Source organism: Lipophrys pholis, assembly GCF_963383615.2.
Source record: "Lipophrys pholis genome assembly, chromosome: 9".
Lineage (NCBI taxonomy): Eukaryota > Metazoa > Chordata > Actinopteri > Blenniiformes > Blenniidae > Lipophrys > Lipophrys pholis.
The window spans coordinates 12,035,083-12,049,271 of record NC_137639.1 but is presented as its reverse complement, the minus strand read 5'-3'; the positions used below and the strand labels follow the sequence as shown (position 1 = coordinate 12,049,271).

The 14,189-nt window shown below is 40.1% G+C and overlaps 1 protein-coding gene across 1 annotated transcript in view; it reads left to right on the top strand.

Moving 5' to 3' along the window:
- The window catches only part of LOC308114928 (F-actin-uncapping protein LRRC16A-like), a 65,735-nt gene that overhangs the window by 30,054 nt on the left and 21,492 nt on the right, over positions 1–14,189 (top strand). The window contains exons 4-14 of the mRNA XM_080472195.1: positions 2,825–2,884; positions 3,681–3,802; positions 4,194–4,291; positions 4,413–4,483; positions 4,718–4,791; positions 5,022–5,097; positions 9,197–9,285; positions 10,224–10,318; positions 11,150–11,236; positions 12,633–12,736; positions 13,811–13,888. Coding sequence (XP_080328321.1) covers positions 2,825–2,884; positions 3,681–3,802; positions 4,194–4,291; positions 4,413–4,483; positions 4,718–4,791; positions 5,022–5,097; positions 9,197–9,285; positions 10,224–10,318; positions 11,150–11,236; positions 12,633–12,736; positions 13,811–13,888 — 954 coding nt within the window. The remainder of the gene's footprint in view (positions 1–2,824; positions 2,885–3,680; positions 3,803–4,193; positions 4,292–4,412; positions 4,484–4,717; positions 4,792–5,021; positions 5,098–9,196; positions 9,286–10,223; positions 10,319–11,149; positions 11,237–12,632; positions 12,737–13,810; positions 13,889–14,189) is intronic.

Sequence of the window (14,189 nt, the reverse complement as noted above, 5' to 3'; positions counted from 1 at the left end):
AAATACTTATTGTCATATTCTTAAGTACAAAGTTGTGTGGTTCCTTGCTTGGAAATAAAGCCTTACTACTTCTATAAAACACTTCACTGCATTTTAATGAAAACACTATATTACATAAGAGATAAATCCATTTTAAAGTAAGATTGACTTCCTTTTTTCAGCACACAAACAAACGACTCCGTCTGTTATTTTTTTTAGCTTTCTTCTGAAAGCTGTAGTCTTACTAAAGGCAGTGTCTTATAAAAGAGAAACATGAAAGCAATAATGCATGAAAACACACGAGAGGACTAACTGCTGGGTTGGTATTTGTGAGTGTTGTATGGTTCTGAAGGCAGCCCAAGGTCCTGAGTTAAATTAAAGCAGATGTAAACCATCGGTTAGAGTCTTGACTTTGTATTTCTCTCCTCTCCTTGATAGTAGAAATCCCCCTCTGGCTCCATCGTTGTGCTCTCTGTAGAGCTTTATCTGTGTGCGTCTCTCCAATTGCTGCTTTTCCTTCTCTTGAGGAGCTCCAGGGCTTTACTGTCTGCCAGTGTCTCCTTAGAAACACATGCTCCCTCAATCAGAAACCCACATTCATTCAGAGCTCCCCGCCTTCCTTTTGTCTTCGTTTACATCTGTAGTGACGTGACGATGTTTTTCTTTTTGACATACCTTCATAGTCATGCACCTTTTATATCTGTATAATGGATTTCTTTATTCTTTTTACCTGAAATAAGCAAAATCCTCCAACCACAACAAAACAGGATAAGCAGGTAAACTGACAGATGGACAGTGAACGAATGAGTGAACAATGCAATCACTCAAGCATTTGGTTTCTCCATGCATTTCCCTGCATGACGCATTATTACTGACTGGACTTCAAGTTAGTAAAAAAAACAAACAACCAAGTTCACTTCAATATGCTGCTCCATGGACTTTTGGCTAAATTAAATATATATGAATGGACTTTATTGGGTTGGGTCTGGACCAGAGCTTTACACACATGCTTGTTAGACAGTTGGACATCCTCATTATGATCGTCCATTAACAGACATGATTCTGCACACATTTATATTTAGACTGTTAAAAACACACTATGACGTTGAATAACTGCAGGATATTAAGTTATTTTTAAAAAAAAGGATGAATTTGGATCTTCTCTTTTTTTTGACAGTATAGTTTTTGACGGTACAACAACAGAATCATCAATGCAGATGAAATCAGAACAGAGACAGAATTCTTTATTTTTCATCAAATCTTTATCGTATTTGTTTTAAAGAGTTGCCATCATTGATCTCTTCTATTTTTCCTTGTTTTTCAGTTGCTATGTGTGTTTCGTCCTCGATAAGAGCTCACTGCGTGCTTCTTTGGTCTCAACTGGGAGTTTGATTCTTATTTATGTTTGTTGTCTTATGTCTTTAAATCATTTCCTTTAAATAGGCAGAGCACAATATTAAACTGTGAATTGAAATTAAATTTAGTGACTGCGTGTGTTTGTGTACACTGAACCACGATGGTATTGTGAAATGAATAGCCACAAGCAATTGTGAACACGCACACACACAGACAGAGTAGACAGTAGACAGTCTGCACTCTTCTCATCTCTGAGCCAAGCCTCAGGATCACCGTTCCCACCTGGAATCGTCTGGCTGTGCTTGTTGGCCTGCCCTGAGGCAATCCACTGTGTGTTTATGTGTTTCTGAGAGGAAAACTGTGCTCAGCGTACAGCAGCAGTTGGGATTTGTATGCACAGGGTTCCTATATTGTGTAAATGAAGCTCTATTTCCGGAATGGCCGGGCAGACGGCTGTTTGTCTTTGTTTTTATTTGTCCTAAGACGCTCTCTTGAAACAAAAACAAAACAAATGAAATTCAGACGCCTGTGGTTATCTTTAGCATAAAACTACTTTTGGAATAGTGAGGATTTCTTTCTCTGCTAACTTTGTATTCTCTCACAAAACTGCGACGGACATGGTTTATTCAATAAAATCCAATATGCAAACTGTGAACATAAAAGACGTAGTGTACAAGTATTTTCATCGAGCCCACAAAGAGGTATGAAGCATGTTTGGAAATACCGAGAAACGTGTGAGTCATATGAAGAGGCAGCTTGAAAAGGAGCTGAGAAAGACCAAGGAAATGACAGCAGCTCAACCTCTTAATTATGGAATAGGCAGACAACATTCCTGAGACAGACTGTCACTGCCCTGGACTGCTATCTATTATTTACTTTTAGTGATACTGTATGCACACCGTGTCATCATACAGGAGCCATTCATTCAAGCACTTACAGCCAACTGCACGTTGAAATACAACCGCACATTTCCTCCTCCTCGATATTGTCTAAACATGCCTTGTTTACTAAAGGTTTATTCAAATGTACCTTAAAATGGCACGAAATACCGACTGACTCAATACTGCATCTCTCACCAGTTACCAACCAACCTTTTTTTTTTTAAAGGTTTGTGTCGGTGCAATATAGTGTGGCTTGCATACATTGCAAATTTATTGTTATATTAATATCTACAATATACATATTGCAAAAGACTAATAATTGATTCGCCATATTTTGTTGCACTTTATTCAAAGTACAAACACATTGATATATCACATCTATTTAACTGTTTTTATTTAGTTATTGCGATACTAAACAGTACTGTATAGCTTATGTTGACCTGAAATTGTGCAATGCTTCTGCACTGCAACTGATCACAAATCAATCAGCCATCAGTGTCTTGGGTCAGTACTTACCGTACATGTTTTCTTTAATTTATTTTATTTCCATTTTTGCAAAGCTTTTAATGATTTTATTTTAATAAATTTTTTTTGTGATCCTCTTTTAGGTGGAACACTCCTTTAATTATCTGGAGATCCAGGGAGTGGCGTGCAACAAACCAACACAGGTACAGTGCTGAGACCTTGTAATTCGAATAGAGTACGGAGTTGGGTGGAGCTGCTTTGCCAAGTTTAGCGTTAAGATTGGAAGTAGGGCGAATGACCTGGACTCGCATCAAATTTAGTTGGATAAATCTGAATTTATGGCAGAGAAATATTGTAAACGCTTGAGTAATCTTCAGAAAGTGATTACTATTATGGCACAACCAAAAACATTTGGGCTGAGCTCCGTTAGGCTGTTTGACCAGCTCTGGCGAGCTGTCAATCAGCAGGATGTACCTACAAAATATGATAATCCTTCACTCGGCACACGGCTCCTGCAGCTGAACCTCTGTCCCGCTCATCTCAAGGGATGTCAGTCCTCTTAATATCTTGACTGATGGTCTCCAGTGTATCAGCCGGGATTATGGTAATTTTGGCCAATAGAGGAGCCACGTATTGCTTTACATCAGCATTTGCATAATTGCCGTGAACGCTGAAATGGTTAGCCAGTCGTGGTTAGTGGCATTTGGTCTTTGCTTAATGCAAAGATGTGGGATATTGATGTGATCAAGTGGTTAGATTTATTCCAGCCGCTGAAATAATGGTAGACCCTTAAGCTAGACGTATAAGAGTTGATGGAAAAGAGATGACGAGTCGGATATCAACCCAGGAAGATTATTGCTGCTTTTTTTCTGCCTGCTTGTTTACCTAAACTGTACTCCACTAGATCTGTGGTGGAAATGAACCAATTGATGTCTCCCTCACCAGATAAGTGCATCTATGTCGGTGTAATATTGACTAGTGGACACTGTGTATGTTCAGCTGTTCATAGAGTATGAGCGAGGCTCGTTCTCCCTGAAGCTGCCCTCCACGGAGGAGGTGAATGAGGTGGTTGCTCATATCGGGAACTGTCTGCTGAGGATATGTCCTGGTTTACCACCCAGGTCAGTTCAACCACTGTATGTATTTTTATGCAACACTGTATAATTGTCACATATTAATCAATAGATCTAATGTAGGTTTAATGCACCTTTTTGAGTTGTTACAGGTGACAGATCACAGCTACACTTGCTGTTCTTTATGTCTTTGAAAAGGGTGCATGTGCATGCAGAAATGAATGTAGATGTAAAACTAAACTTCTGTAAAGAAGAAAACATAAATGTATGTTTGAGCTCTGTGTCACAACAAAACTTTAAAAAATTTATTGAAAACTAAAGATCTGCAGAGGAATCTGGGTATTGCTTTGTATTGTATTGAGGATAGTGTTTTATCATTATAACTACTTCCATTGCAAATATGTAATGACTTGATGTTTTGTCCGTCTTCTGCCCTCAGTAAAGTGATGAAGAAGCTTTGCATGGAGCCTCCAGACAGGCTGCCCTCTCTGCAGACTCTGTGGGAGAACAACAAGCCAGCTGAACCCGGACCATGTGGTATGAGCTTCTTTGTGTTGGGCTGAAGTTCAGCAGTCAGCTCTGCTTCTTTTGCAGTAGTGGTGGCATGAGGTCGAAGCAAATGTCTCTTTCTTTTTGTCCCGTGTGTCTCTTTGCATAGGTGGGTTTTCCCAGATGTACAGATGTGTTTGTGACTGGTTGGGGCTCCCTTACAGAGAGGAGGTGCAGTGGGTATGTGTTTGTTTTGCAGCTTCACAGCACGAGCCCGTGCCTCTTCAAATAAACTAAATCAAGTCTTATGAGAAATTAAATATGAGGAACTAAATATGAAGATACACTTTTTATCTATGCTTTTGCTTCTTTTTGTCCAAAATTAAATAAATATGTACTCCTTTGTATATTTTCTTTCATTCTGCATTTCCACCACGAGCTCCAGTCAGCTTGAATGCTTTGTGTCTTTCCCAGGATGTCGACACCATCTACTTGACACAAGACACCAGAGAGCTCAACCTGCAGGACTTCAGTCATCTAGAGAACAGGTGAGTGCAGGTTCAGAAATTAAAACGTCAACGCAGCACAATCCGTGATGCAGAAGTTAGGATTGCACGCTTGAAAGCACCATGAGGCACAAAGCAAAAGAAAGGTGTTAGTGATACTGTTTTCAAACCAGATCTGCTGACTCGCCTCCCAGCCTGACGGTAGCTCTAATGAGAATAATATTTAATGTTGTCTGTGACCTTTCCTCTCCTCCATGCGTCCTCCTCCTCAGGGATCTGGTGGCTATAATCGCAGTCCTGGAGTTTAACCAGTGGTTCACCAAACTCTCCACCAAGGATTACAAGCTGGTTGGTACTAATAATCATTCATATCCTACACCCCCCGAAAACTAATGGTGGCGTTATAGTTTTTACATGCTTTTTTTTTTAAAATTCAATTGTATGGTAATTCTGGAGGTTGTAGTTTGCTTCTGTGAACCGGCAATGTATTATACTGAGAGAGCATTTTTGGACACTTATTTCTTTAGATAATTATGCTTTATTGCTCTTTTACTGTCCCATTCATGAATCTTGTGTTTCTGAAGACATGGTACATGTAGGAAGTAGTATTTCCCTCAAAACAGTTAAAGATACAAGTGGTAAAATGAGACACCTTCCTTTTGCTCTCTTTCACATTTGTAAAGCTGCTTCAAAACCCCTTGTGGTACTACTATAGCTTTGCTTCATTGAGTTCTCTCTGTGTTCTTTAATTACCGTTCAGAACCAAGTGTCTTTCTGGTCGTCTATCCGTCAGCCTCCTATTTATATCTCACGTTCACACAAATTCTAGGTTATTGTACACAAGCTTGAGATACACCAGCTTCCTGCAGATCCTCCAAAGTCTCAGATTTAGTACATGGATTTTGAACTTGCTGCACATCAGAAACATAGCACTGTTTTGGGCAGTACATTAAATGTTGCTTAAAATTTAGATGAAAGTGTTCTTTTTTTCTATCATTTTTTAATCTTTAATCTCCTTCCCATTTATTTTTATCTGCTGTAATGGTATCATGTTTTTGCTTTTAGTGATATTAGACAAGGTCATACAGGTTGATAAATGTGCACTTTCAATATGTGCAGATAGTCTTAGAATCATTGTGCAGACATGCAGTGGTGCGTGACAAAGATTTCTACAAAGGTGTGTTTTCCGGTGAGCACAAAGCTGTAATAGATTGTGAAATATAGTTCACATGCTCACAGTTTGAGTGCAGGTTGTCAGAGAGGCTACATCTGATAGCACCCTGAATGGGAGGAGACTTTCCAATGTCCTGCAAGTATTTGGTTGAAAGTTATAAATTATTAGGCAAAATAAGAGAGAATAACTCGCAAGCTGACTCAAACTTGCATTGAGTTTATTTGGGTGATTAGTATGCATTAAAAGTACAAATCTGATGAAGAGTGAAAGGCTGTGTTGTGGCAGTTAGATAAAGACCCACATTTATACATTTCCAGCTGTTGCAGCTCTGCTTTAGATGTGATAAAACTTGGTTTGAACGTGGATTTTGTGATATGTTGGCTCTAAAAGTTAAATATTTGAGAATTGGCGGTTATATTCAATATTTAAATAGTTTTTTTTGCCTATCGACTTTTTGCCCTCTATATTTGACTAACTGTGCTTATGGCCGTATATTGAGTATCTTTCATTTTCAGGGTATTTGCCCCTTTGTTTCCTCCATGTCCCCCTCCTGTCTGTTGACTGAGGATCAGTCCAATGTTCTCGTGTGATAAGACTCCTAATCCTAACGAGACAAAGGGGCTCAATGTCTCAGGCTGTTGCCCCCCCTGCAGCACTCCATTTGCAACTCCGCGTCTCAAGGTTTCGCTCAGTCTTACCAATTACCACACGCAGCTTCCTCAGTCCAAACAATTATCGCACACCTCCGTCACAGACAATTCCTTTTGTGTTGAATTTTAAAATCCAGTTCCTCACGGCGCCACGTGCAGCACGATGCACAGATGCTCCCGAGGGCACATGAGCAATGTAACATTTGTACGTTATGCTTCACGTTACAATGACTCCTAACGGCAACGGGATCTGTTTTAATTTGCTGTTGTATCTTTAGAGATAGATACTGGCTTCTTGCACCCTGAGATCCAGCCTCCTCTGGAAGCTTTCGGGAAAAATAATCTATATTTTAAATGCTTTTGCCTGGGTGCGCATGTTTGCACAGTGATAACTGAGAAGCCAGTGAGACAATGGGCAGGAAAGATGGGGAGTTGGGATTTCTGAGTAGGTTCTGAGTTCTGCTCCAGTGGAAAGAATAACATGACTGTGAGAAGAACAAGAGGAGTGGAGAGAAGAAAAGAGAAAGTGATGACAGTAAACAGCAGTGAGACGGAAATGTCAAGGTCAGTGGCGACGTTGTTGGACAGTGAGAGGGAGACATGCATGAGTCAGACGGTATCAGGAACGACACAAAGTAAGACAAGAGATAAGCTCAACATTTCAACCACTGGGAACGAGTCACAAGTAACCTATCTATTTTCAAAACCCACTTTGTCCAACTGAGGGTCTTGGAGGGGGGCTGGGGTCACTCCAGGATACAAACAGCTCTGACACAGAGGTCCATAATCACACATTTACACTAATTACCTAAACCAAAGTATCTGGAGAAACCTCATGCTGGCACATTGAGAATCTACAAACTCGTCACAGAAAAGCCTTGAGCATCAAACTGGGGTTTTCTTGCAGAATTTCTTCACTTCTTGCACAGGAAAGTCTGTCTGTATTTCTGCAGAACCGCAGTGTTACTCCAGGAACATCTAAGAAGAAGAAAGCTTTTATGGTTTATATAGAAGAAAAAGTGGTTGATAGGAAGATATGAAGTGTTAGTTACACAAGCCTGCAGCTTTTAAAAACAGTCTAACCACCTCTGTCACACAGATAGGAATTTCTCTGCGTAATGGACTGGATAATACAACACACAGACACACACACACATGCACGCTCTCTTACACCGCAGGCTATCGCAGCGAGGGATTATACTGCTCAGGCTCAGTTCAGTCGGGCTGTTTGTCTTATGGTCAAAACAAGATGCCGAGCCAAAAAGTGAGAGAAGACAAAAGGACGGGACAACAAAGATAAAAGGACTAGCCTTCTGATTACCTCATGATCCCACAGGGTGGGCGTGTGGTTGTGTGTCTGTGGGCTGATATGTCCCAAAGTGTGTGATATTTTAACACAACATCGGGGTCAGAATAGCCCAGCATGACAAGGCTGCTATTTAATGGGTGGTAAATGGTACAATACGCATGCTGACAGTGTCACTGTGCTGTCCCCGACAGTGTTATTGTGACCACTGTGGAAAATACAGACTTCTTTGTATGCGCTCTGCTCCTCTGCTCTGCTGTAACGAGCCGTTCTGTTTCTCCATTTCATCCCTCACTACCCTCATATCTTCCTTTTCTATATGTATTTGTGTCATTCCAGTCTTCTTACAAGGATAATGTTTCTTTAGCACTCATACTTTGGAAGGATAAACTCGTGAACAACAGCCCCTTCTGTCTTATCCTCATTGTCTTTTTCCACTATCCCCTCTCCTTCTCTCCCCTCCTTCTCTCCCCCTTGATAACAGTTGGACAATGCTCCTACTGTTGTGCCCACACTGAGGCTACTACCTACTAGAAACAGCTCCTGGTAGAACTATTGTTATTTCCAGGAGTAATAACACCACGGAGCAGTCCTGCAAAGTTCTGCTGGTGTAATTTGTGCCATTAGTCAGCACAGATACATACAGACAAACAGCACAGGATGTATGTGGCATACACTGTACATTTTTGGAATGTGACGCAGCACACAGTGAACTGGGTCAGTGAGCATCTAGGTAGGGCATGGACATTCAGCTGTTGAATCTTTAATTCCATCTAAATATGACTGCTTTCACTCCCAAAGCTGTGTCTCCTGCGGCGTTCAGACTGCAGGAGTGAGACGACTTCCTCTCTGCCGTGTCTAAAGTCTGCACTCCCCAGCCTCTCCTTGTCACGCCTCAATGATCTCTGAAAGAAAGACACAGAAGTCACTTGTATACGCTATGTAGCACAGCTTTAATTAGCACAAGTGAGCAGCTCACTGAAGTTATTTCGCAAGAAAACACTTGAGGGAATCAGCCAGAAAGTAAAACTCTGTTATTCTTCTGACCTTTGAACGTTTCAGTGGAAGTTTTGCTGTTGTAGATGAAAGCACATTATAAAGCCCAGAGCTGCTTCACTTAATTAGTATTTCTTGTGTGTTTGATAAGCAGAAGCACTTTCAGAAGATCGCTCTTGCCTTCTGCAAAGACTTTGATTGTAGCTGTAAAACTCACAACATGATCACCATCCTACTTTAATATTCTTTTATTTTTTTTAATCATTATAGCTTTGGCAGAACAGATTTTTTTTTTTTTATTAAACACTGAAATATCTTCAGTCTGCAGATGTGTGCGAGCAGATCCTCCGGGTGGTGTCTCGATCAAGTCGCCTGGAAGAGTTGGTTCTGGACAATGCAGGACTCAAAACGTAAGAAAACTCAAATTTAATATTCAAGTTATCATTTTTACACCCTTTATCTTAAGCACGGTCACAGGAGCTACTATAAATGGCTGAAAGGCATCTTGAACTCGTAGAGGAACATACAAACAACCATGCAGAAGGTTCAGCCTACATTTGAACCCTGGCGGTCTTAACCTCTGTATCACCCTGCCGCAACACTACATGTGAAAGCCAGCTGAATCATAACTGCTAATCAGCCTGTGGAAATGAAGAAGGTTTTTAAAAATGATTCAAGTGCAGTCATTAGTCTAATCCCAGTTAGAGCTTGGAGGGTAGTAATTAAGTAGGTACGACTGTATTAATGAAGAACGGAAAAAATGAAGACGACTTTTAATATAGAAAAAAAACGTGTATTTTTGGCTCTGAAGTGAACCTTTTGTGTCTGAATTTTAAATATATATTGGTGTTCATAAGTCTAATAAAAAAATTACACCCACTTTGAACTAAAATGCAAAAGTTCCCTTTTATAATGAAATGTTTACCTTTGCCTGTAATTCAGTGTGATTGAATTTCATTGAACACGTCACATATTCCCCCAAATAAATCATTGTAATACATTTACCACTAGAGATAATGCTGTACAGTGACCTAATATATGTGCTTATTACCTCCTGCAGCCTTATTGATGGTCCTGCTAGGGAGGGAAAGTTATATTGCATCGCTCTTCTGAGTCCAGTTCTGCTCATTTTACTACAGACATGCTGATTATTCATGCTGTCTCTGGTTATTCAACTGTTAAAGAGGATTTTAGTGGCTGAACACATTTAGTAACCACCCTTTTACAATTCTAGTTTCAATGCAACAATTCTGCTTTACTGTTGTGGTGAGAAAATAATGTCCATTCATGTTCATTTGATAGGCTGGACAGACGCTGAGTCATAAATATTCTCTTTCGTGACCCACAGTGACTTTGCCCAGAAGCTGGCTGCTGCTCTGGCTCATAACCCCAGCTCAGGACTCACCACCATTAATCTTGCCAACAACCCACTGGAGGATAGAGGTGAGACATCGATTGTGATCTAATGTGGTCATCCCTGTTCTGTTGGCCTCTCCACTGCACACTGTCTGCTAGGTTTTACCTTTTAGTCATACTTTTCTACTTTTATGCGTGTTTTAAATGTAGTTTAGTAGGTATTCTAATCCGATAGGTCTGACTTTTGAGATCAGAGAAAATATGGAAACCTGATAAATGAATTCAAAACACAGATTGTCAACAAAAGGAGAACAAAGGTGACAAACTCATCCATAGGTAGGCAGAGCTGAGATAAAGCTTAAATATCATCCACCAACTCCTTGATATAATATTTCGGTGTTGAACAGCCTGATACAGATGTGAAGTCTGATAATACAGCACATTTATGATCCATTTGTAATAGGTCACTGAGTGCAACAAGCTTAATATTTCATTGCCTCTCAGTGGATCCGGGACACATGAATTAAAGATACATTCCACCACATGTTCAGGCTGCGGCATGTAAACATACTACAAATTCCTGGGAACCAACCTCTGTATTTTTTGACTGAAAGATGCATTATAAGTATAGGTTGACTGTCCTAGACTGTGTTCATTACCTGTATTTTGGGCCTGTTAGTTTATTTGTTTATAGATAAGTTATGATTTAATGTAACGTTTCTATGTTATGATGTTTTTTAATAACTGAAAGTACTAATTTCTTCATCGGAATTAGGAGGAATCTCTGATTGACTTTATTTCACTCTTTCTTCCAGAAATGGTGCTAGAAGCTTTGTATCTCGCTTGTAAAATCTTAGTGATTACTGACAGCACAAGACAAAAATGAATGTCTGTCTGTTTTCCTCTCTCTTGCTGCAGGTGTTTCCTCCCTGGGTGCTCAGTTTGCCAAACTTCGAATGGGGCTCAAGCATTTAAATTTTTCCAAAACCTCACTATCGCCCAAAGGTACGTGTTGCCTTCCCATGCTGCTGAAATGCAGGAAGTCACAGGGAAACATAAGCAGTTTATTTTTTTCTTCTTTTTTTCTACAAAGCCACTAAATTGGAGTGGGAAGTGTGAGAACACAAGCTATATCAATATTGGGCAGTAATTAGATGGCTTTTCTCGGAGCATTTTATTTCCCATCATCCCCTGTGAGCAGATGCAACTCGTATTTTCCTCTAATCTGATCGCACCTACCGCAGGGAAGCTAATGAGACTTAATTACTACACTATTACCACTGTGAGTGAGAGGTGAAGACAAAGACAAATGTGTAAACAGTGTGATTGTTTTCATTAGCATAAACGCTGCTCATTCGTCCACTTTCCTGTCGCTAGCAGAGCAGTGCGTTTTCATTGTAATGAAAAAGCCTTTCTTTTGTGAAGAATCAGCATATTTTCTGGATTAAATGCATCTGCCATCAACAATTACTTGTTAAATGTCTCTTTGGTTCCCATCCAAAGCAAAGTGTGCAGCAGCAGTGGCGGTCTGTAGGGACTCACCATAAATATGTGCCGCTCTCAGGGAATCAATAAACGGCTATCATATTCCACAGGGTCAGTGAGGGCTTGTGCAGCTTAAACTGAGCCTCTCTCCCTCCCTCCCTCCCTCCCTCCCTCCCTCCATTTAACCCCAATCCATAATCTATATTGTCAATGGCTTCGGAGATAAACACAGTTGTTTTTTTTTACTTGCTTTCACACATCTTTTTTTTTTTGCTGTTTGTAATTCAGCCGATGGCTCATCCAATCTTTAAAATTTGCTGCTTGTTTCTCTCAATTTTCTCGTGTCACATTTTTTCTCCTCGGTCGGGCTGGAACGCGTCGCTTCATGGTCACGCCTTGATTTGCAAGCAGGCAGAGTCAGTCAGGACTTCAGAGTACAAAACTGTCAGTTCAGTGAGTCCACCATGTGAAAAAAGTGACACGGGTCAGCGGGTTGCATGTAGATTTTGAACTACAGGCAGAGCAGTCAAACTCCATGCATGTAAATACAAGTATGAACAAATATTTCTTCTCCCTCAAATTCATACTGGAGCAGCTCAGGAGCAGGTATAAGGTATAGGGTCTCACAATTATTGAATCGATTGCCCTCATTTGATTTTTATTTGGATTTATTTCTTTATGGTTATTAAAAAGAGAAAATGTAATGTGTTATTGGCAGAGGCATAGCGATGCAAGCTGTGTGAAGGCTTTCTTTTCAATTTTCACACATCCAGTCTATATTCTGATCCTATATTTTTCTCGTCTTCACTCGCTGCTCATTTCCTCTGCCATTTCCTTCAATACACTGTGAAAACATCATCGGGAGATTTGAGGATTGTGATATTGCTGACTGTGTGCGTGTGCGCGTGTGTTTCAGGGGTGAACAGCCTTTGCCAGTCACTGAGTGCCAACCCATCCATCCCCAACAGCCTCGTCCATCTGGACCTCTCAGGGAATATGCTCAGAGGAGACGACATGCAGGTGCACACACGATACTAATACAAATATTTATTTATTTAGCAACCCTCATACTTAAATTAGATTACCAGACTAAGAAAGCACATTAAAAACAGTTGAAATCCAGATTAAAAGCAGAAGCTGGTACGGATGTACCGACTCCTGTACCATTTAACCAAACTTAGAGTGGGCTGCACAGGTGGCTGGTCCATCACAGTGATATGGTCCATCACCCCCCTAACCCTGGACTCGAACCAGGCAGAGTCTCACTGTGAAACAACAGTGCTAACCACTGCATCACTGTGTGGCCCTGCAAATGATTATTATTATTATTACTATTTTCAAATAAACTTATTTATTATAAGTTATCTTATCTTATTATCTTATTTGCAAATGTGCTGGTGATATGATATGCTGGATAAAAGGTTACAAGTGTGTAACACAATTGTCAGCTGAGAATATATTTGCTCATAAACCAACATGAGTGGTTCTTTAAAATGTGTCAACATCTTTACAAAGTACAAACTGCACAATCTGTATTTGTTGAAGTAGGGCGGCCTATTCAAATGCAATCTAATCAGAGAGGCGTTTGGAGAGACGCTTCCAAATTTGTTGACTGTTGGATTTTCTTTTACCGTTTGTGAGAATGTTAAGTCTCATGAGATAACGATGGTTTATTTGGTGCTTTAAAAATAGACAAATTAAAAAAAAAAAAAAAATCATCTGACCATGATACAGTACATGATTAGTCTGATTACTGAAGAAATTTCTCAATGTATGAATGTATCACTTGCTACTGTGGTCAAAATGAATACAACCCGATGGCTTCACATTAGAATTGTTTCATGGCTCATTAATTCAGTTCAACACCATCAAATTATCACAGAAGATCTTCACTATTACGTGTTGATCCAACAGTGTTTAATGTCCCATGAGCTTGAACAAAGAAACTTATCACCTGTGAAAACCGTCTTGTAAACCTGCTTTTGTTCAACCTCTTCTAATAACTGAATTTAAAGAGACATTAAACAGTGATTTCTGTTTTTGTGTCACGTTAATGTGTTTGCATTAAAAACACCTCTCCTCCTGCTTTTCCAGCATTTCTATCACTTCCTCAGTCAACCCAACGGCCTGGTGACCCTTGACCTCTCCAACACCGACTGCTCATTGGACCAGGTGAGTTAGTCAAACTTGTGCACCTGTGCAGATGAAAAAGTAGCTCAAATAAATTAATAAATGAGCCGAGATTATAATAGATTAAACAGATTGAGCATTACAGAATGACTCTGTAAACATTGTGGCTGCACCTCATTTTGCTGTATTGTAAGATGAAGTGCTTGTTATTTCTATGTGTGTCGCGGGCCATGTAATCTAATTGTTTACACCCATTTAATCTGCGTTGCAGTCGGCTGCACGTGAAATGGTCCAAATACTGTATGTGATGTATTGATGTGGGTCTGAGCCAAATACGTCTTAT